Source organism: Daldinia caldariorum (genome assembly GCF_022478825.1).
Source record: "Daldinia caldariorum strain CBS 122874 unplaced genomic scaffold F4812scaffold_15, whole genome shotgun sequence".
Classification (NCBI taxonomy): domain Eukaryota; kingdom Fungi; phylum Ascomycota; class Sordariomycetes; order Xylariales; family Hypoxylaceae; genus Daldinia; species Daldinia caldariorum.
This window is the reverse complement of record NW_025953051.1, coordinates 279,440-299,536: the sequence shown is the minus strand read 5'-3', so window position 1 is coordinate 299,536 and position 20,097 is coordinate 279,440. Positions and strand designations below refer to the sequence as shown.

The 20,097-nt window shown below is 48.5% G+C and overlaps 8 protein-coding genes across 8 annotated transcripts; 3 read left to right on the top strand and 5 right to left on the bottom strand.

Annotated features, from left to right (window-relative positions):
• Positions 1 to 633: 633 nt before the first annotated feature.
• Positions 634 to 2,538, bottom strand: F4812DRAFT_119136 (uncharacterized protein). The gene has a single exon (XM_047929440.1). It carries the CDS (start codon positions 1,830 to 1,832, stop codon positions 732 to 734), a length of 1,101 nt encoding a protein of 366 aa, XP_047787678.1. The 5' UTR covers positions 1,833 to 2,538; the 3' UTR covers positions 634 to 731.
• On the top strand, positions 2,318 to 4,067 carry F4812DRAFT_438418 (uncharacterized protein). The gene is made up of 2 exons (XM_047934997.1): positions 2,318 to 3,068; positions 3,130 to 4,067. The coding sequence occupies exons 1-2, from the start codon at positions 2,819 to 2,821 to the stop codon at positions 3,936 to 3,938; spliced, it is 1,059 nt and encodes a 352-aa protein (XP_047787677.1). The 5' UTR covers positions 2,318 to 2,818; the 3' UTR covers positions 3,939 to 4,067.
• Positions 4,068 to 4,193: 126 nt separating this feature from the next.
• F4812DRAFT_119160 (NAD(P)-binding protein) lies at positions 4,194 to 5,862 on the top strand. Its single transcript, XM_047929442.1, has one exon. The coding sequence runs from the start codon at positions 4,454 to 4,456 to the stop codon at positions 5,561 to 5,563; it is 1,110 nt and encodes a 369-aa protein (XP_047787676.1). The 5' UTR covers positions 4,194 to 4,453; the 3' UTR covers positions 5,564 to 5,862.
• F4812DRAFT_119159 (kinase-like protein) lies at positions 5,863 to 9,036 on the bottom strand. Its single transcript, XM_047929441.1, has 4 exons — positions 8,632 to 9,036; positions 6,156 to 8,444; positions 6,037 to 6,065; positions 5,863 to 5,975 (listed from the first exon to the last, which is right to left on the bottom strand). Exons 1-2 carry the CDS (start codon positions 8,673 to 8,675, stop codon positions 6,314 to 6,316), a joined length of 2,175 nt encoding a protein of 724 aa, XP_047787675.1. The 5' UTR covers positions 8,676 to 9,036; the 3' UTR covers positions 5,863 to 5,975; positions 6,037 to 6,065; positions 6,156 to 6,313.
• Positions 9,037 to 9,272: 236 nt separating this feature from the next.
• F4812DRAFT_461667 (carotenoid oxygenase) lies at positions 9,273 to 11,208 on the bottom strand (the record flags this gene model as incomplete). Its single annotated transcript, XM_047937906.1, has 2 exons — positions 9,273 to 11,127; positions 11,180 to 11,208. 2 exons carry the CDS (start codon positions 11,206 to 11,208, stop codon positions 9,273 to 9,275), a joined length of 1,884 nt encoding a protein of 627 aa, XP_047787674.1.
• Positions 11,209 to 12,234: 1,026 nt separating this feature from the next.
• F4812DRAFT_466330 (bacteriorhodopsin) lies at positions 12,235 to 13,837 on the top strand (the record flags this gene model as incomplete). The annotated part of the gene is made up of 2 exons (XM_047938538.1): positions 12,235 to 12,250; positions 12,482 to 13,837. The coding sequence occupies 2 exons, from the start codon at positions 12,235 to 12,237 to the stop codon at positions 13,393 to 13,395; spliced, it is 930 nt and encodes a 309-aa protein (XP_047787673.1). The 3' UTR covers positions 13,396 to 13,837.
• On the bottom strand, positions 13,750 to 15,902 carry F4812DRAFT_438410 (putative purine nucleoside permease). Its single transcript, XM_047934996.1, has 4 exons — positions 15,440 to 15,902; positions 15,204 to 15,361; positions 14,352 to 15,135; positions 13,750 to 14,249 (listed from the first exon to the last, which is right to left on the bottom strand). The coding sequence occupies exons 2-4, from the start codon at positions 15,330 to 15,332 to the stop codon at positions 13,909 to 13,911; spliced, it is 1,254 nt and encodes a 417-aa protein (XP_047787672.1). The 5' UTR covers positions 15,333 to 15,361; positions 15,440 to 15,902; the 3' UTR covers positions 13,750 to 13,908.
• Positions 15,903 to 16,354: 452 nt separating this feature from the next.
• Positions 16,355 to 19,724, bottom strand: F4812DRAFT_452331 (uncharacterized protein; the record flags this gene model as incomplete). The annotated part of the gene is made up of 5 exons (XM_047936334.1): positions 16,355 to 17,719; positions 18,026 to 18,684; positions 18,754 to 18,924; positions 19,065 to 19,486; positions 19,579 to 19,724. 5 exons carry the CDS (start codon positions 19,722 to 19,724, stop codon positions 16,355 to 16,357), a joined length of 2,763 nt encoding a protein of 920 aa, XP_047787671.1.
• Between the last annotated feature and the right edge of the window lie 373 nt (positions 19,725 to 20,097).

The following is a 20,097-nucleotide window of genomic DNA, read 5'->3' as shown; positions in this document are numbered from 1 at the left end:
TATAGAAGTTCAAAGGTTCTATTGTCGCAATATTCTGATAGCCTAAGGCTTAGCTTTTCCTCCTGGCGAAAAGTAGCTGGAGAAGATGCAGCGCATGATCATATCCAGTTATGACACTGCTCAAAGCATATAACTAGATGTACGGAAGTCGTGAGTAAGAGTTTATACAAATGTGCTGATAGAATGATGAAAGATTTGTTAACCTGGTAGCTATCTCATGGAGTCATATATAATAATATATGATTAATCAAAACTTGGATATATTCAGGCAACGCCTAAGACTGAATATTCAAGCGGTCATATAGTAGCTCTTCAAGTGTTCGAGGGAGATGATGGTCTAAGCGCGTGCCAAGTGTTAAGTGAGCTTGCTGCTTATTGTTGACTGCCGGTGTTTCAAGGATCCGTACCGGTATATATCTAGATACTTTCAAGTACTTGAGCAAGTGAATCCGGGGCGTATCAGAGTAAATCGAAAGCTTTTCTGCGTAGTAGTATTGGCTCACTACGGGTCCCGCATCACGGAGCATGATGTCCATGTTGACAGATTACGCATCTTGATTCTGTTTTTACTCGGAGGGGGAGCATATATCGTTTCCGTAAGAGTTCTCAAATCTAAAAGCCCAAGATAGTCTAAAGGCTGGTCCAAAGGCTGGAAGGGTTACCTATTTGGTGGACGTTCTATGAAGACTCGTGAAACTGATTGGCATCTAAAAACGTACGGAAGAACGCTTTCATCTTGTTGAAGAGGCCGTTCCTCGCTCGAAGTTCCTCAAATTCATGCCGGTGAATAGACCCTTAGCTTGTTGCAGTAATTTCATCTTAGATATTGAGTTTTCTTCCAATACTTCGCACTGGAGTTTTAGCATTTGGGCCTGTTTGCTGTCCTTTCTGCCTTCAAGGGCAGCAGTGACTAGTTTGGTAAGTTGTTGGGCGTTATCAACAAGAACGGATGTAACGTGAATTAAGAGGACGATATGCATTGCCGATGCTGTCGTATTAGTTGCAACGAAATTCCCAACTCGAACTTCTGGTATATGCACGTGTGGTTCGACAAAGTCGGAAGACGATAGAGCTACCTGAGTGCATGTCCTAGCGCAACTGATAATGGTACCAATGGCGTTTACGGCTTTTCCATGGCAAGACACCAGAAGGTTGAAGAGAAAGGTATCAATCTCATACTGGTTATCACCTGAGGCCGGAAAGAATACTTGTAGATCAGGAGGCAACTCAGACCTGTGAAAACAATCGGGATCCTGGCAATCAGGGGAGTCGGGCCGATCGAAAAGGACACTTAGGACCTGTGGATAGTTATCCGCAAGGCTCTGGGTTACAGTGAAGAGCTGCTCAATACAGACGGAGCGGGCGCTATTTTCGATAAACTTATCATGATATTCCTGAGCTGGACGATTCTTGGGCACGTGGACGTGGGATACATTTGACAAAGTTATGGAAAGCTGGTCGATTTCGACGGCCAGAGAGGTTAGAAAACGGACACTAGTCGATCTTGTGTCTTGCGGTGGTAGCTCTGTTTGTTCGCCTTGTCGATCGGATGAGGATCCTTGGGAGAGGTCCGGGGGAGTGACCAAGGCATTATCAAAATCCATATCAAAAGGGGGCCAATCAAACTGCATATTCATCATGTCCAAGTCGCAGTTCGAGTAGGCAAGGCCAGAGGGCGGCAACGCGCGTCGCGTGGTAAGCCCCGCTGGGCTGAAGACACAGGCGGCTCCAGCTTTAAGACATCTTGTGCAGGTCGCGATGCCAGGCTGTTTTGGGCATTTGAGCTTCTGCGAATGGCAACGATCACAACTCGACCTCAGAGGACGTGGCATATTTGCTTCCGTGTTGCCTGAGGTTGGGTAGGTAGGAGGTAAGCTTCATTCCGTAACCAAATCTTGATGTTTAAATTCTACCTAAGTAACTCCTCAGATCGTAAATCTTTGGCTGGTATATTGGAGAAGGGCTAGATTGAGAGAGGTAGGTAAGGAATGCAAAATGAATGCAGAAGGAAGGGAAAAGGAATGTAAGAGAAATGTAAGCCTCGTTACTTTTGTGGTGTTGAACGTGGCGACGCTTTCAAGATTAATATGGACGTGTCAGCAAAGGGATAAGTGCCTAATAAAGCGTCAGCTGAAGGAATTTACAAGCATATAGCATATATTGTATAAGTTGTTCATTAGTAACGCATAACTCTCTGCATACTCTGCATATCTTGATGAATTAGGTTAGTATCCTGCAGCTTAAGTAAGAATCCAGGTATGCAGCAATATTAAATAGGTACTATTTCATCTTAGAGCTCTATTTATTAGACCTTCAACCTCTTCAAACTTGAAACCGTTTGCGCATATTCTACTACTGACATTATCCGGACTTCGTCACCCAATAGTCGCCATAAAATCTGTCCGTAACGCCCGTGAAGCAAACAAGGTCTTCTGACGGACGCCACTAAAGATCTGGTTGGGTTGGCTTGATGAGGATGCGCGTACCTACATGGTGACGGGGCGACAGATCTAATACCGGATAAGGTCCTGCACCAGCGTGGCAGCGTGGCAGCTGGTGCAGATGTCTCAAAAGTCCTTATCGCCCAGATCGTAGATGCGAAAGAGAGCTCTACACCGTTGTATCTTTCCCAACCTAGGAATAACTTATCCTCTTATACTCTTCCGCACCCTTTTACGTCCTCTTCTCATATTTTCTCCTTGTCGTTCATTTTTCCGTTGTCTGCTGCCTCCATCTTACACCTGATTAAAGAACTATGTTGTAACGGTACTATAACTGTGATATATTGCGTGGGGTTTAGGAAAGCCAATCGAGTTTCATGGATCTCAGCACTGTGAGCGCTGTAGTCGAGGCTTTGATTGCAACATACGCGGCAGGCCTAGATTACTACACCAAATGGCAACACCGAAAATGGCAGGAGAATCATTATCAGACACGTAATAGAGGCAAGCTGAGCCAACCTAATCTGTGCGGACTGAGCGCATCTTTGAGTTTCTCCCCGAACAAAATTAAGGAGGTTTTTGACAGCGGAGTTGAAATCTTCGGCACTGGGTTCTCGGCTGGAGACGGTGAGCTATTTACTACCTAATTTAACAGCTCTAACCCAAACCTTCTAATTAGAAGATGTAGACATATGCCGTGAGAGCCTACAATGCGACCTCGGTCGTCTACAGGAGCGCATATATGCCTTACGCAAAGCAACTCGTGCCGGCAATGGCCCACTTGAGCTCTTCGAACTCATCCGCATGTCGGAAAGTGTCCGCATCTCCTGCTTAGCAGCTTTAGCCAGCCAATATAAACGAGTTGCCGTTGGCCGTCTGGTCCCTCAAGTCCTGCCCGGAACTAAGCGGCGGTCGAAACTTAGTGTTATAATATCCGAAGAAGAGACGGCTGAACCGGCTGCCGATAATGACGGCGGTAGTACTAATGATAATGATAACGCCGCCGATTGCGTACAGGTGGATTGCCGCGGAGAAAGCTCCAGCAAGCTACCGCACCCGCACCCGCAATCAGAACCCCCGTCCCCACCACTAACTCCCAAGCAAATTCCGGATGACCTCCAATCTATCCATACAACCATGACAAACGATTATGGTCTGCAGCCCAAAAATAGCGTATTTAGTATGTTTTGTCCCGAGGCGTTGGAATACCAAGTCAATACCCGAAAAGCCATGCCAGAGGGCCGAAATTGTAGGTGCGGGTATGATTGGGGTAGAGCGCATACCGAAGACAAGACCCCCGTCATCGTGAAGGAAGGGTTTGAGATTACACCCCGGTTCCTCGGGAAATCGCATTGCGATGGCGGGTTCGGCTGCGTGTTATGCACCTCCAGCGGCAGGACAGAGACCTACACGAGGGTTGAAGATCTAAAGGACCACATTAACGAGTCGCATAGCAAGTGGCAATTGCTTCACGATCAGGATATGGCCGGCCGATAACATGGCAGGCCGGCTCATTTCGCGGTTTATTGTGCGTTTTCAGTCATGTTATCGGAGATACCCAGGATAGTACCTAAGGTCAGGTCAGGTACATAAATTATAAATTTATCACGATGATATTTATGCGCATCTCTAGGTATCCTTGAATGCATTCAACCTAACCGTAATAAGACTAACAGCAGGGGTTGGTGACTTTGGTTTGGTAATCATGAAATCTCGAGCTATCGCACGGTGCCTCTATTGCTCCGACTTTGACCGCATCGTGGAATCTATCCAGACATTCACAAACTCAACTACTCGTTTTCAACGTGATGATTACAAATTCCCAAACGGACTTCTACAACGTCAATTGTTCGTGGAGATAGAACTTGGAGGGAGATAGTATAAATAGATACATAAAGTCTGACCCTCATCCTGACTTAAAAATGACGGTCCAAAGCGTAAACAAGACTCCAAAACTACCTCGGTACCTAGACCTGGCCGAGATACCTGCATAACGCTTCAGTGACGTCATAATGGCTACACCTACACCTATACCACCATCCGCATCTGCATCCGCATTCCCATCCTCATCCCTATCCCCACCCCCCCAGAAATCCGTCTTCGTCACCGGCGCAAATGGCTACATCGGCTCCGCCGTATGCCGGGCCTTCGTCCGCGCCGGCTGGCGCGTGTACGGCCTGATCCGGCGTCCCGAAGCAGCCGGGGCCTTATACGCAGAGGAAATCATCCCCGTCATCGGGTCCATAACCCCCGACGCCACCTTTCCCGATGCCCTCGCTAGACACGCCCCAACCCTCGACGTCATCGTCTCCTGCACCCAGCAATTCCCCTTCGCGCCGCACTTCGCCGCCACCCTCTCCCTCGTCCGCAAACTCGCCGCTACCTCCGTCGCAAACAGCGGCGGCCGTCGCCGCCCCCTCGTCCTCGTCACCTCCGGCTGCAAGGACTACGGGGCGACCGGCGTCCACGGATCCGCCGGGCTGGCGCCGCACGTCGAGACCTCGCCCCTCGCGCCGCTGGACATAATCCGGGACCGCGCCCTCGAGTCGCTGCGGGTCTTCGAGCACGGGGACTTGTTCGACGCGGCGGTGCTGCGGCCGACGCCCGTGTACGGCTACGACAGCAGCTACTACGAGGTAGCCTTCGAGGCGGCGGCCGCGGCCGCGGCGTCGAAAGAAGTCCTGGAGCTGCCGTTCGACTTCGGCACGATCGTCCACGGGTGCCACGTCGACGACTGCGCGGAGGCGTACGTCGCGCTGGCGGAGCACGCGGACCGCGGCGCCGTCGCGGGGCAGTGCTTCAATGTCTCGGGCGCGCGGTACGAGACGCTGGGGATGATCGCGGGCGCGCTGAGGGCCGAGTACGGGCTGCGCGACGTGGTGCGGGCGCCGGCCGGGGGCGCCGAGGTCGATTGGTCCTTGTACATCTCGCTTGGCCACAGCCAGTGGGTTGATAGTACCAAGATCCGGCGGCTGACGGGGTGGACGGATAAGAGGCTGCCCTTCTGGGAGAACATACATGTGCACCGCATGGCGTACGAGGAGGCGGCCCGGAGGGACCATGAGGGCGTGCTGAGGGTTAGGGACACGTTGAAACATGTGCTTGCTGGTACAAAGAAATAGGCTGAGGTTGCTCGCACAATCTTGAAAGGGATTTAGATAATTTTATAATGTATCTTTGCCTACCTCACTGACGTTCAAGTATTTGACAACCGTTGAAAAATATCTATTAGTTTGGGACCTAAGCTCGGACTTTTAGAATATACAAGTTTTCGGAAGTGAAAAAGAAGGATATACATAGGAATTGTTCAAAGACGAAATTGCTTTTTCTATTCCCGTCCATCGTGACTCGACTTTCCATACCAACCCGTGTCCAAACCTGTCGTAGTTTTTCATTGATACCTGTCACTGGTATTTTTCGATTGCCGTCTTACACTTGTATAGAACGTGACAATATCGTGTGCACTAACACAGCTCTCCTGGTCACATCATAATAATAGAGGAATAAGCATTTCCGTCGCCTTGTCGTCTCGCACTGGAAACTGTTAGGAATAGACGTAAAATTAGAGACTTTGGAAGGGGGAAAAATTGAGTACATGTGGAATATCTCAGTATTGTTGGCGGACTGTAGGCAGTGAGTTCAAAAGTCCCAGGCGTAGATTTTACGCATAAGACGTATATATGGAGGAAAAGAAGAGGCTTGCGGAGGGATTACCTTGAACTATTTCGCCTTCAAAGTAATTAAATGATCTTGGCGAAAGGTTTGATATCCATTTCTCTTGGCCTTTCGGCACAAATGAAATAAAGGAGATAGTGATAGGCGTCCGAGCGACGATGCATATGACTGCAACGTATTCTCTAGCGGATTGCAAATTACCAGTCTGACCAGCTATTTCCGAATGAAACACACAAGACACCCAGGTCGGAGAGAGCCCATAAGGCGACGAAATGAACTGTAAGCAAAACAAAGCTACCTCTCAAACCCCAGCCCCAACGAGACAAGCCGGATCGGGTAAGCCTACGCCGTGTTCTCTCATTGTTGGACAAGAACACATCACTCTGCAGTGGTACGCTAAGATCAATTCCCGCCAGACCGAGAAGGGGTACCCCGACCCCGAGGCTGATAGTAAAAGGCCAACACGCCCTGGCGAGGGATATAATTTTGACAAAAAATGTAAGTAGTCGAAGGGTAAACATTATTGAGTCGCCGTAATTATGAACGAAGTAACCTAGACCGCCCTGGGTTTGCTGTCCAAGCGCTCCCAGTCTGCCTGCTGGAGGCGCCAACAATAGTGGAGTGTGCGAAGTAGGAGGCGACTGCGAATGGGCGACCCCAGTAGAGCGAGCTCGCTCCGGAGAAGAATGCAGAAGGTTTTCATGACTTCGTGATAAAGTCATGGCCTGTGGACGGTGTCGAGGCGTACTAGGTGTGCCGTACTTCTGAATACTGCTACGGAAGTCTATTTCGGGCGAATGGCTTGTAGCCGGTGAACCTCCTTCGCTGGGGGATGAGACAATTTCCTCGGGGGTCAAAATGCTACGATGGTGCTTCTGAAGATCAGGAACGGGTGTACCAGGTATAGGCGAATCAAGATTTTGAATCCGTCGTCCTTGAAGCCCGATAGAAGGACTTGTACTTCTTCCTCGTGAACCACCTTGATATGGCTCGTGATTCATCACACTGAGTACTTCCGCAGCGCTAGGCCTTTCAGCAGGATTGAGTGCTAGCATCTTCTTAAGTAGCTGGTAGAGCTTGGAAGGTAGGTCGGGGCGCTCCCGCTTCTCGTCTCGGAAGCCTTTCCAATCTGCAATTTCCGCTCTGAGGAGATCAATATCCTCAAGTTCTTCCTGAACGGCGTTGGCGTTTGCATAAGGAAGTCGGCCGAAGCATAAGAAATAGAGAACCATGCCTAGCGAGAAAACATCCGACTTGGTTGTGAAATTACCGAGACGACCTTCGCTATCTCTCTTCAAGACTTCCGGAGCACAATAGGAGATTGTACCGGTAGTTCCTGTAGAGTTTCGCTTAGCGTTGCCAGGCTGGACCTCGCCAAAGTCACTAATTAAGCACGTGACCTTTCCATTTTCGTGATGGAGGAGGCAATTGCCAGGCTTCAAATCACGGTGTATATAATTAGCACTATGAAGATAAGCGAGACCGGAGGTGATGTCTTTAAAGAGAGAATATATCTCTTCAAATGAAAGACGGCGTAGAGGGGTGAGATCATGAGGTCGCTCAATGTTGCCCCTCGACTTACGGCGCATCTGGGCTTTAAGGTATTCCTTCGTGGTCTGTTTAGGCCCATCCCCAACAACGTAGCGCAACAAGTCGCCACCATTGCAGTATTGTTGGAGGATAAAGACGCAAGCAACACTTGGGCCAAAGCGATTCGTCTTAACGTCCTCCAGCCAGACGTGTCGGTAAGATACTAGGTTAGGGTGTGAGAGTTTGGCAAGTAGCTCAACCTCTATTAAGACTTTCTCCAACCATGCGTGGTCGTCTCCCACTGGAACTCGCTTACACGCGAAGTGGCCAAGAGCACATCCGTCAATCTCGTGGCGAACCAAGAGTACGACGCCTTTACCTCCTCGGCCGAGTTCCCTTTCCTCGACAAAGAACCTTTTAAAATAGTTGGGACTGAATGCATCTTTTGTTATGCGTGCTCCCTCCTGGGGGGCGGGTGAGCTGGATATAAACTCGGCATTGTCGACTTCCTGGGGTCTCGGACCACCACCAGGCAAAGTGGGTTGTGTTAGTCGGCGTATGGGACTTGGTGGGGGTTGCCGTTGAGTATGTTGCGCCTCTTCATCATGCCCTGCTTGGAGCATGCGAAAGTAGTCTGGGTCGACATAAGACTCATGGGAGGTCGGGGTATCGAAGTGTCGATCGGGCGAGGGCGGGCAGTAAAGCTGATGGCAGGTGGGACATTCTGTCAAGGCAGCGCCTCGAATCTCGAGGCGCTGCGACGCGGGATCACGGACGACGATAGCATTGCGATGTCGTCTAAAACGGAAATATTAGCACCAGGAACTAAGAAACATAAACATATAGCATGTTGAACACGTCGGTATTAATAGGCTTGGTAGATTTCTAGACTCGATCATCTTCTGATTTCAACTCAAGCTGCGATGACTGGTGATGATGATGATAGCGGGGCACTGGAACTGGGAGAAGGGAATGAATGACGTACAGCACGATTTCACGACCGTCTCGAGTGTACGGAATCAACTCCATTACGCGATGGCGAGATTACCATCCAGTAACAGCAGAGACATAAGAGACGTGTTGATCATGGGGATTCGTAGTTCAAGTAAATCATATTATACTATATAAATAACGGTTAATGAAAGTAGGGTTGAACGGAAATGTCCTTCGTGGGTTAAATAATGTGGTGTTTTTTTTTTCTTTTTGTATGACTTATTATTATTTTTTTTTGTTTTTTGTTTGGACAATGGATAAGGGAGATACAATGGGGTGATGCATTAATTTTCAGCGGCAAATCAGATTGAAAACGTCTTCCCCGGAATACGCTAAGAAACAAACTAAGCAACGGCAAGTCTTGTCCATAGTAGGTAATCTCCCTCTGGGTGGCAGGTGGCAGGGTGGCGGGGTGGTAAGTTCTTGGTAAGTTCTTGCCATCCCTTTAGAAAACCATTAACTAATAAAATGACGTAGCATATGAAATGAAATACCTAAAATAAAATAAAAATAAAATAAAACCCGTCGTCTCGCTTTTTAAATTCGATCCCATCATAAGCTACAACACATGTATCACGATTCAGGAGCGTGTAATCAGAACAAAGAACTACAAAAGTTTCATGATATTTCTTGTCATCCAATCCATTTTTCAATAGCGTCCCTTATGGCCGATAGCAGACTTTTCTCATCGACATCTGATGTAGGTTTTTCCCGCCTAACCGCATCAAATGGTCTCTGCCCTGCAATATCATCTTCTGAAAACCACGCGCCATGTAAACCGTAAGGCACTCTTTGCGGTAGTTTAACTCTCGCCACAATATCTCTCATGTTTATCGCGTTGATAATCCACAATTCACTAATGGCATCCTCACGGCATTCGCCTTCATCGTCGAGTTGGGACTCGTCAAACACGTAAGTAAGCAACCAACCGTCATCTTCCGTCGCCGGGTTTTCACGCGGTACAAAACGCGGTTCCTGTGCGAACCAACCTGGGGGCATTTGAAACAGCTTGACCGGGTCGTTTTCGTCTGTGCTCTGCATTACCTCGTCAACCCCTCGGGTATCAACACAACCTTTGATCTGCTGTGGTGGACGAGTAATGCCTCGATCAATCAGCGTCGTTGCGTCTATCTTTGCTAAGTACGCGATTTTGGCCCCTTTTCCGACCGCTGCAGAATAGGACATGCCGCCCGTGCTGCAGCCATATATGTAGCGGGTTAGCCTCATGGCGTGAGATGGTGATACCGTCGGGAATTCCAAGGGAATAGCTGACAACGCCCACTGATTGTTTATCATTGGTGTCTCATCTGTTTCCGCTTTCACGAGCGGAAAACTATAGTAATATAACCTGCACTGCTCCTCTTCCAAATACTCTGGAGGTATCGGTTGGGTCTCAGGAGGTGTGAGCGCACCAGCGCTGTACACAATCGATGCTGATGTGAGACGACAAACAAGAAGGTGAACACACGTCTCAGTCTCCCAGCAGTTGGCCGTATGAAAGACGACGCATGGGTTCGTTTCAAACCATAGTATCTTATGTGGCTCATATCTAGGAAAGACGCCATACCGGGACCGCTCCGTCGGGTCATATGAGATAATTGGTTTTCCTTTCACCCCGTTCAGAGGATCCAGAGATAGGGGAAGGTCCATTATGATCGTGTGACGTGCCGCAACCCCAAAGTCGTGCATCATCTTGGGCGATCGTATTCCCGGAATGGGCATCTCAAACCTTGGTCCTGAACCATTCGCCGTAGCCGAGTACCTAATTGACGGGACTATCGAGTAATAGACGAACGGTTTAACTAAAACAGCATGGAATGAGATAAGTTCTTTTGTGACAGGGTCAAAATGCGGATGACCAGTTGTCCACTCTTTCATAAACGCCATCAACCCATTTCCACCAAAACCTGGTTTATTACTTAGACTCATTTCATTCTCAGCTTTTCGACCATCATACCATCCAATAGTCTCCAAGCTAGGAAGATGAAATCTCATCGGCGGTCCACTTTCGCAAGTTGCTAGAGCTCTGCCATCGTGATATACTACGCTAGTGTTAGCGACACTTATCCTTTTGACTGTTCTTTTGGATCCCGGCAATCTCGACAACAATACGAGAATCAATGTCCTAACTACTGCCGCGATGATAGTTGTCATGGAAGCGCTGAGTAATGTTGCTATGCTAGGAAGCAACGGGCGCTTCAAATTCTCATTGTCTTTCGCGTTCAAATAAACATCTGTCAAAATGTACTGATTCACAAATTCTGGCTCGATATTGCCGTTTTCATCTTTGCGCCTAAAGAGGACACCGGTGAGCATGCCATCACCGTCAAACCAGTGTGAATCTCTCTCTAGGTCGTCATAGGTAGTCGGATTTCCGCCGTTGCGGACGTATTGACCTCCAGCGAGCTCCCTTGGGATATGCCCGGTGCCGGAGCATCGTGTTAATTTTCGAGTTCGCTTGATGGGAGCAAAATTTCCAGTAAGATATCTAATTCAGCGATAAGTATCTGGCCTTCTCCTGGTGTCTATCGAATACTTACGGATGTAAAATCCGTCTCTGTCCCGCCATGTTGTGGCCACTTCGTATAGATATAGGTAGGCCAATCATTTAAGGAAAAGGTCTGATAAGTTTACGTGGAAACTATCAGTCTCGATTGCGGCCGCTTCGTATCCATTTTCGATCGTGATCAATAGTAATAAGGGTTACTATTATTGAATGTCTTATCATCAGAATTCAATCTACCCGTTACATGATAGTTCCTGGTCAGTCTTCGTCGGTCTCCCCTACCATCTTCGTTTAACATTAACTGTATAGTCGAAGCATAATGAGCAATCGAAACACGATGACGATATGAATCAAGAGCGGAAGAAGAAAGCAAGCTACACAACAAGGTGCTTTCATAGGTGATAACCTAAACTAACGAAGCAAAGGCTAGGGTGCCCCCGAAACTCACAGCACTCGTAAATCCTCGGAAATGAGCCGTATGACGGTCAAACAGCCTATGGTGTCAATTTTCGATAGAGAATTTGGCATTCAACTAGCAACAACCTAACCGCATTCAAAAACGGCAAAGCATCATCATACAGCAATACCAGCAACTGAAACATCACAAATCCTCAAGGAAACGCATGAGCAATGCAGTTGAAGGAGAATACCCCTCCTTTGACGAACCTTGTTTTGGTTTGTAGCAGGATTCTATTGGTAAAAGCTCTGAGCAGAATGTCATTGAACAGGGACTAGAGTTGGACGGCACCACTATCGAAACTCAAATCTCTCGACCACAAGGAACAATACCTAACCGATTGATCCTAGCTATACTTTCTATCCACACTAAAGCACTCGATTATGTGGTATATCAGCGATGGAATTAGGCACAGCCCTGGCTACGTCAAGTCAGGGTCTAACCCCTGGTTCTCTCCTAACCTAAAGAGCTCTAGAATAACACGATACCTTCTCGTTGGAAGAAAGTTTCTTATTAAACCTGAAGTTCAGTTGATCATTGGCAACATATGTTGATGGGAGCACGGTCACGCCTTGTAAAACTATCCTAGGATTCTTTTATGCAGGATTTTCCCATCATTGCAGCAGCATGACATGACCGTGTCATCTGGTAATACTTTACGGGATAATGAAGTCATCACTGGCAAGTTGATTTACACTTTCGTCTGGGCTCAATCTTGTTTGTATTCAAATATCTTGCCCTGCGTCCAGGCCGGTCCTCATCCATTAACCAAGCATCAACTATAAAACCTGCATGCTGTAACCCACCGACCTCATCGAACCACTATCTGAAACTTCTCTTCGCATATTACCGCGAGAATGTCTGGGCCTGGAAATCAAGCTCTCAATATTAACAGGGTGGTTGGCCAGCACGCCAACTTAGAAATTACAACCCACGGCTCAAATTGGTATTATGCAGTATGTGCCTTGATGGGAGCCTGCACTCTGCTCTTTATGGGCCTATCGTTCATGAAGCCGCAAAGTGACCGATTATTTCACTACATCATGGTAGGCGCCACTGGGGTCGCATGCATTGCCTACTTCGCAATGGGGTCAAATCTCGGCCAAGTTCCTATTCAGGCCGAATTCGTGCGGCCTCGTAGTCGCTGGGGGGTAGGAGCGGCAGGGACACGAGAAATATTCTATGCCCGCTACATTGACTGGGTTATAACTACGCCTTTGCTCCTCCTCGGCGTTCTCCTCACCGCCGGAGTACCAACTCCAACAATTTTAGCCACTCTTCTCGCCGATGAGATTATGATCGTTACCGGCCTGATCGGTGCTTTAACTCGGACTCGTTTCAAGTGGGGATTTTGGGCCTTCGGTACGGCAGCGTTATTATTCATCGTATATGAGTTGCTGTTTGATGCTCGACGACACGCCTCAACCCTAGGCGGAGCCCCGAAGAAGACCTTCATGTTTTGCGGTAGCTTTCTCATCTTCCTTTGGTTGCTCTATCCCATTGCCTGGGGTCTGAGCGAGGGTGGCAACGTCATTCACCCCGATGGAGAGGCCGTATTCTATGGAGTTCTCGATATCCTAGCCAAGCCTGTCTTCGGACTCATGCTCATCCTAGGACACCGTAAGATCAGCAGTTCGCAATTAGGTCTACGCATCCGGAACCGCAGCCAAACCACTAGCGAGAAGTATAATCCTAGTGCTGATATCCACCCTGAAGGTCCTGGAGAAAATGTCGGTGGTCCCGCTGCTAATACTACTGGTGGCAACACACCTGCTACGCCCACGCACGTATGAGCTATATCTACGATACCGCCAATAGCGTCGGGATGTGTCATAACTGGTACCCGTCTCGTCTAAAGATATATGGATATCGTACCGTGTCTCGAAACCATTACCTGTTAGCTCCAGTTGGATGCTGCGGTCAAGGTTGGGATCAGGAATCACAACAGAAATGCTAACAATATGTCAGCATATAATTATACAGCCGGTGGAGTAATAAGAGCTGGCATTTAATTTATACAATATACGAAGAGTAATATTATCACCATGGTTCGTATCGTTAAAAGCTAGTAATAATTCAGAATAGTTATGTCCTCAAGTGCGAGAAGGGCACAAATACATTCACCATCAATTTAGTTGCTTGAGCTCTTCGATCTATGCTCAAGACAGTAGTATATCACGACCTTTTGAGAGCTTTTATTTGTTGATATAAGTGGGGTATATCTATGCTTGTGCCCTCCTCGCCCTTGAGGACATTGTATACAGATGCTTGTAGGATATCAATAATTTAATCATTAGTACCTAATCCTATTTCCACCCGCCCGCCATCCTACCTCCCCTTTTTGTGAGAACAGCCCTCTTCGATAGGCCCACTTCGGTACCTGACGCCGTCGAAAAGCCTACCCCGCCAAAGATGCTGCCCGGGCCGAAGTCCGGTTCTCCCCCTAGCGTGCCAAAGATATCCCCTATATAGTTGGACGCCTTGATCCCCGAGGCGTAGGAAGAGTTCCAACCGTCTACGATACCTTTAACAATCTCCACGCCGGCGAGATAAATGTTCTGGACGGCGATGTCGAACCCGTTTTGGTCGAGAACGCGCAGATGATCGAAAGCGCTAACCGACGACGGGGGTCGATCGAAATCGGAACCTGGAGATCGCATGTTCTTGTTAGCATTCAATCAACCTCCCTCTGGATAAAACGGGATAGGCGAGAGGGGAGGGAGGAAGGGAGGGGGAATCGGCCACGCACCGGTTCTCATCAGGATTATTCGGGAGAAATCAACGAGGTCCCAGACGGCAGCTCGCATCAACGCGTTCAAAACCGCGCTGTCTTCCTGCGCCGACATGCAGTACGTGATACTGCTCTGGTTCGTCCAGAGCTTCGTCGTGTTCTCGAACGCCTCGCTTAGCAGGGCGCCGGAGTAGTACACGTCGCTGGTGGCCGAGTCGCACTTGATAACGCTGGGGCTCCCGGTAGCAGCCGCGTAGACCTCGCCGCTCGCGGCGTACAGGGCGCGGTAGTCGGAGCTGGCCGGGGAATCGGCCAGGTGGGCGGCGCGCGCGAGCTCGGCGGCGGCGTCGCGGAGGGCCGCGTTGACCTCGAAGACCTCGGTGCCGTAGATGGTGGCGGGGTAGCGGTCGGGCGCGTCGGCGCCGTACGGGAAGTACCCCGTGGAGAAGTTGGCGGGCATCTCGCGCGCGTCGAGCTCGTACTGCAGGGCGACCTGGACGGAGAAGCGCGACAGCGCGACGCTGCCGAGGGTGCCGAGCTTCGGGCTCACGCCCGCGATGCCCGCAAGCAGGAAGTACGTCCCGCGCAGGTCGAACAGGCCCGAAAAGGCGAGCGCCGCCGCGGACGTCGCCGCGTTGATCTCCGATTCGCCCATGGTCAGCTGGCAGACTTCGCCGCGCGCGTTGCAGTGCACGTAGGGGAATAGCGGGGATAGGCCCGGCACGGAGATGTTCTGCGCGAAGAGCGAGCCGATAGAGCTGTTGGCAGAATTGGCGTACCATACATCTGCTTCCGGAGTGAACTGCGGTTTTATTGTTCGGCTTTAGCCATTGTAATAGCGGATAGGACCTCTATATAAGACAGACTTACCATGCTGATAATTACGACTTTGGGTGCTATTTTACCACCACTGCCCCCGTGATGTTTCGCTGAAGCCTTAGTAGCCATCGACTGGGCCATTCCCAGCAAAGCAGCCAGGACAATACCAATGAGCAGCATGATGTTATACGTGTTGATAGGAACTGCTACTACAGTAGAGGTACCTAAGTAGGTGTGCAGAAGAGATAATCTACACGTTTAACGATGTTTTAGGGAAATGTACCTACCACCAGTCTTAACAGCTATTTATATAGGTATCTATCGAACAGCCCTTCGGGTTATTCATTGGCCGTCGGACGATAGCGAAGAGGCTTATCGTTAGATACCTACTGTCTAAACCGCAACTCTCGGTCTTTTTCACACAGACTAAGTGTTGAACTACAGATACCGGTTTGGCCGGTCTCATCTAGCGTGCAAGCTAGGTACCTTAAGTTAGACGCATTTCTAAGACAAACGCCGCAATAACGCCTTGGGCTTGTTTCCTATCATCCGTCTGGAGAATAAATCATGGCTTGCATCCGGGCTTTACCGCTCAGTGAGGACTGCGGTTTTATTCGACAGGACTGAACAATTATACGATTTTCGTGCCGCGGTGGAGCTACCAACCAACCTTATCTCGCATGGCGTTCCTATTATGTATCGCTTCTCCTTGTTGTGGTCAAGATTGGCGATAGATAGTTTGAAGGGGCGACAAATCAGAACGAAGACTCAGTTAGACACTTTTGAACCCCTGACGGCCTTTTTGTAAGCCCCACCATAGTTGTATGGAAGAAAAAAAAAATCTGATTGAAAAAGCAAGTTACACTTTTCGTTAGCAGGAAGAAAAAGCCTTTGAGGATGGAGACTAATTCCTAGTTTCATATCGTCAATCCACTTCTACATACAAGGTACTATTGCTTTCAGAGGCTTATCTATCAAAGCCAATTTAACTTAGTCGTTGAAATCTAGAGATATGACATAGAGGAAAACCCCTGACATTCTACCATACTACATAAAATCATAGATGACCTTGATCCAATACGCTCGCTCTTGACCAGACATTATTCATTTACTCGTAATAAAACCCAAGGCTATGCCGCCTTGACGTGTTGGCTCAGTTCGTGTTGACCACCAAGCCGCGTTTGAAAGGGAATTCCATGGTCCTAAGACAAGGTAGGTAGCGCAATCCTGTTGCGCGCCGAGGATCTCATGAACTCCTCAATCATCTCCTTACAGCCAAAATGCCCGTATCTCTCTGCACGCCGTATCGCATTCCGACATTGATCATCGTCAAAACGGCCATCAAAAGCCCTCCAGAGAAGCTCTATCATATCAAGACGACCATTTTCGGCTGCACCCTCCAGAGGCATACGTCCGTGTCTTCCGGCGGACCGAGTAATATCATTCTGGGCCCCGTGCTCTATGAGAACCTTTGCCATCTCGCAGTCTCCTTGGATAGCTGCAATTTGCAGGGCCGTAGCTCCACCATACCTTGAAGGTATGGCATTGACATCAGCACCACGGCTTAGCAGCAAACGGACAATGGCCATATTATTCATTTCGACAGCCATTTGAAGAGGAGTCCGTCGTATACCATACGTAGCCGCTTTGTTCACATCCGCACCACGGTCAATGAGGAGCTCAACCATTTCTACGATCTGAGTCTTGATTGCATTCAAGAGCGGGGTTGTCTGGCAATAAACACCCAAGCGGCGATTATCCATCATGGTACTATTGACGTTACTACCAGCGTCAATAAACCTTTTAACGACAAGGCAATCGTGTGTTTCGATTGCCTTGCGTAGAAAAGTTTCTTTGTTTGTGAAGGTTCGGTTGATATTCGGGCCCACAAGATTCCAAGCAAAAGCCATATCAAGAAGCTCGGGTGTTGTCGAGTGCTTCTCGAGTGCACTCAAAACAATATGCCCTCCATATCCAGCACGACCTTTCGGAAAGGCTTTCCTGTATCGGTGTAAAAGCGGTATGATCATCGAATGATGGTTTTCTACCGCTTCCAATAGAACATATTCATTATCTGCTGAGACACCGTGGGAAATTAGTTCGTCAAGCAATGATTCATTCTCGCACTCCACTGCAACTTTCATTGCAAAGGTTGCTTCTGGAGGGCCAGCATCAACGATAGCCAAAAACAAGTGTTTTCCTCTCGTCTCTAGTGCAAGTTTTAAAAGACCTTCTGTGTAGAAGACTGGGCGTGGACAGGCTGCCCAAATTTCGTCAAACATTGAGTTCCCGTCACATCTCAAGGCCGCCTCTATAATCGGCGACAGATCGGCATCACTGCGAAGCAAGCCAGATTCAACAATAACTTTCACAAAGTCTAGTCTGTTATTCTTTACCGCAACATATAGTAGCGAATCCTCACAACTGTATTTAAAGGACGCAGGTCTGATTGTGATACCAACATCCAGGAGTGACCAAGCAAGATCATCAAAATCGTGAGCCAAAGCAGCATCTAGCGCGGCGGGCACGTCAAATATGTGATTTTCATCTAGGTCGTATGTCGGTTTCTCGTAAAATTTGAACTCGGGGTCAAGATTCATGATTTTCGTCGCGAACTCCAAGTTCCCAGCTTCAAGAGCCACGGTAAGGGCTTGGCCGAGCTCGTAACCCTGGAGATGGTTAAAGACGCCACGTTGCTCTAGGGAGTGAAGGCTATTGTAATCTCCAGATCGGAGAGCGGAGATGAAAGCCTCGCCATCTTCTATATCTCCACCCAAATCTAGATTCGATTCGACGACCCTGCTGTTTGTGGCCTCAATTGCCCTCCCAAGTATGTTAGTTGGGTACATGTTATACGGGAGTGGGACTTCTACTACATCATCATACCCGCGGTCCACGGCCTTACCCAACACATACTTGACATCCTGAGAGAATCGATCCAAGTATTGGAATTTTCCCAACTCTTGGCATTTGCGTACAATAAGGCTAACCATGCTCGTCGCGTGCTGTTTGTCAAAGTTTTGGAGGATACTTTTGAGCAGGCCTTCGCGTGAAATAAGCTTGTGAGGCGTTTGAAAAGCAAAATACTCGATTAGGCGGACGGCGAGCCGTGGATCAGTAAAAGCGCGAAGTGCCATGTAGATAGTATCTATCAATACGGCTGCTTTAGCTTTCAAGAACGTATCAACTAAACTCAGCATATTATCCTCAAGTGTCGATCGGCGGTCTTCCACGTGCTCGATTAGCAAATGTAATGCATTGTCATGACTGGCCCTTAAAAAAGATTTATTCGTATTAACCCCTTGGTCGATGAGAAGCCGGAGGACTTTGAATGATTGCTTGATTGCAGCAATTTCAAGCGGTGTGTATCTCTCCCCGTGATAATGACACACAGCTTCGTTTGCATTGACCCATCCGCTGTCAAGCAAGGACTTGATGGCTACAGCGTTATCGGCTTCTAAATATGCCAAAAAGATGTTTTCGGTGAATGATTTGGCCACTGGACTCCGTTGGGCGTTCAAACAGTTGAGAACTGCGTCCTGCATTGGCGGGTGCCTACACAGGAATTCCAGAACGCTGGCGGGTGGCATGCCCTGGAGACCTGTATATCCATTGACGATAGACGCAATTAATCTGCCATCAAAACGAGCATCCAGCTCAACTTCAACTGGTAGCTCGCGAAGCCTACTCCAATCCTCTCCGACAAAGAATTTTGGAGAATAGAGTCGATGGAGGACTGAGAGGAGATGGGTTAAGTTATGAGAAGTTGATGCTGATCTAGCCACAACAGTTGAGAATGTTTGGAGGGTGTTGGACTTGTTTATTCCCGTCAAGCTGCCTAACAGACACGACCGCGTTAGCCAAAATGCACTAATCAATTCCTCATTTGGTTCATTTCGAATTTCATCTGACTCTCAATCATTGCAACTACAAGCTGAGTGGAAGGTAATGCTGGCAGAAAGACTTGTCGACTATTTACGGACATGGGGAAGGAAACATTGCCAGAGGATGATACCATGTCCCAGAAGGGGTTGCTAAGTCCGTGTAGTGGAAAGCTGTATTCTGACGAATCCGTCATGGTCATATCCCAGTCCGCAATGTTAAAGTCCTCATTCGGCGATATAAGATGCTGCGTGCTCTGAGTCCACGGGAAAATCTCTTCTTCTACATCAACATCCATAGTATCGGCTGTATTGCCAATTTCAGTGGGCGGTGCACCCTCTTGGAATTCAGAGGTCTGGTACGTCTGGGTTGTTTCTCCTTGTCGTATCTCATGAGTCGTTTCTTCCGGTTTACCACGCTTTTTGTATTTTTTCACGCCCCACGCTCGGAATCTATGTTCATATTGCGCAACCCTTGCTGGGCATTAATTGAATTGTTCAATACTTCAGTTGGACAATTGGATAGGATGTTAAGAGATGCTTACGTAGCGGGAAAGCCTTCGTTCGTCATTGTATCGATGACACCACCTGCGCCCTTGAGCGGGACTTGCTCAAACAGGTCGCGGATCCGCTTCCTGCGTTCCTCCCATTCATCATTGCTGAAATGTTGGGTATTTGGTCGTTTAGGCATCGTGATTTAAGCTGAAAAGAACTAGAGGTAGGGAATGTTTCCTCCAGCAAATTCAAATGCGGATTTGCCATCTTTTAAAGTGCTCTATCAAGCAAGGCTGTCTCTACATATTAGGTACCTACACTGGTACCCTAATGGATGTGAGATGCTCAGCCTCAATAATCCTATTGGGTCACAGTTCCATCAGGTTTTTTTGCAATCGGGTTTAGCGTCAGGTTTTGCATTTCGGTAAGCCACATTCAAGGAACTGGAAGTTGTACTACCTATCAGCATGGCTGGCATGGTAGCTAGGCTGCAGTCGTAACAGCCCGACGGCACCATTAAGGTAACAAGGTCAAATCATTGGAAGGTTGAGTTATGCACCTTGTTACCG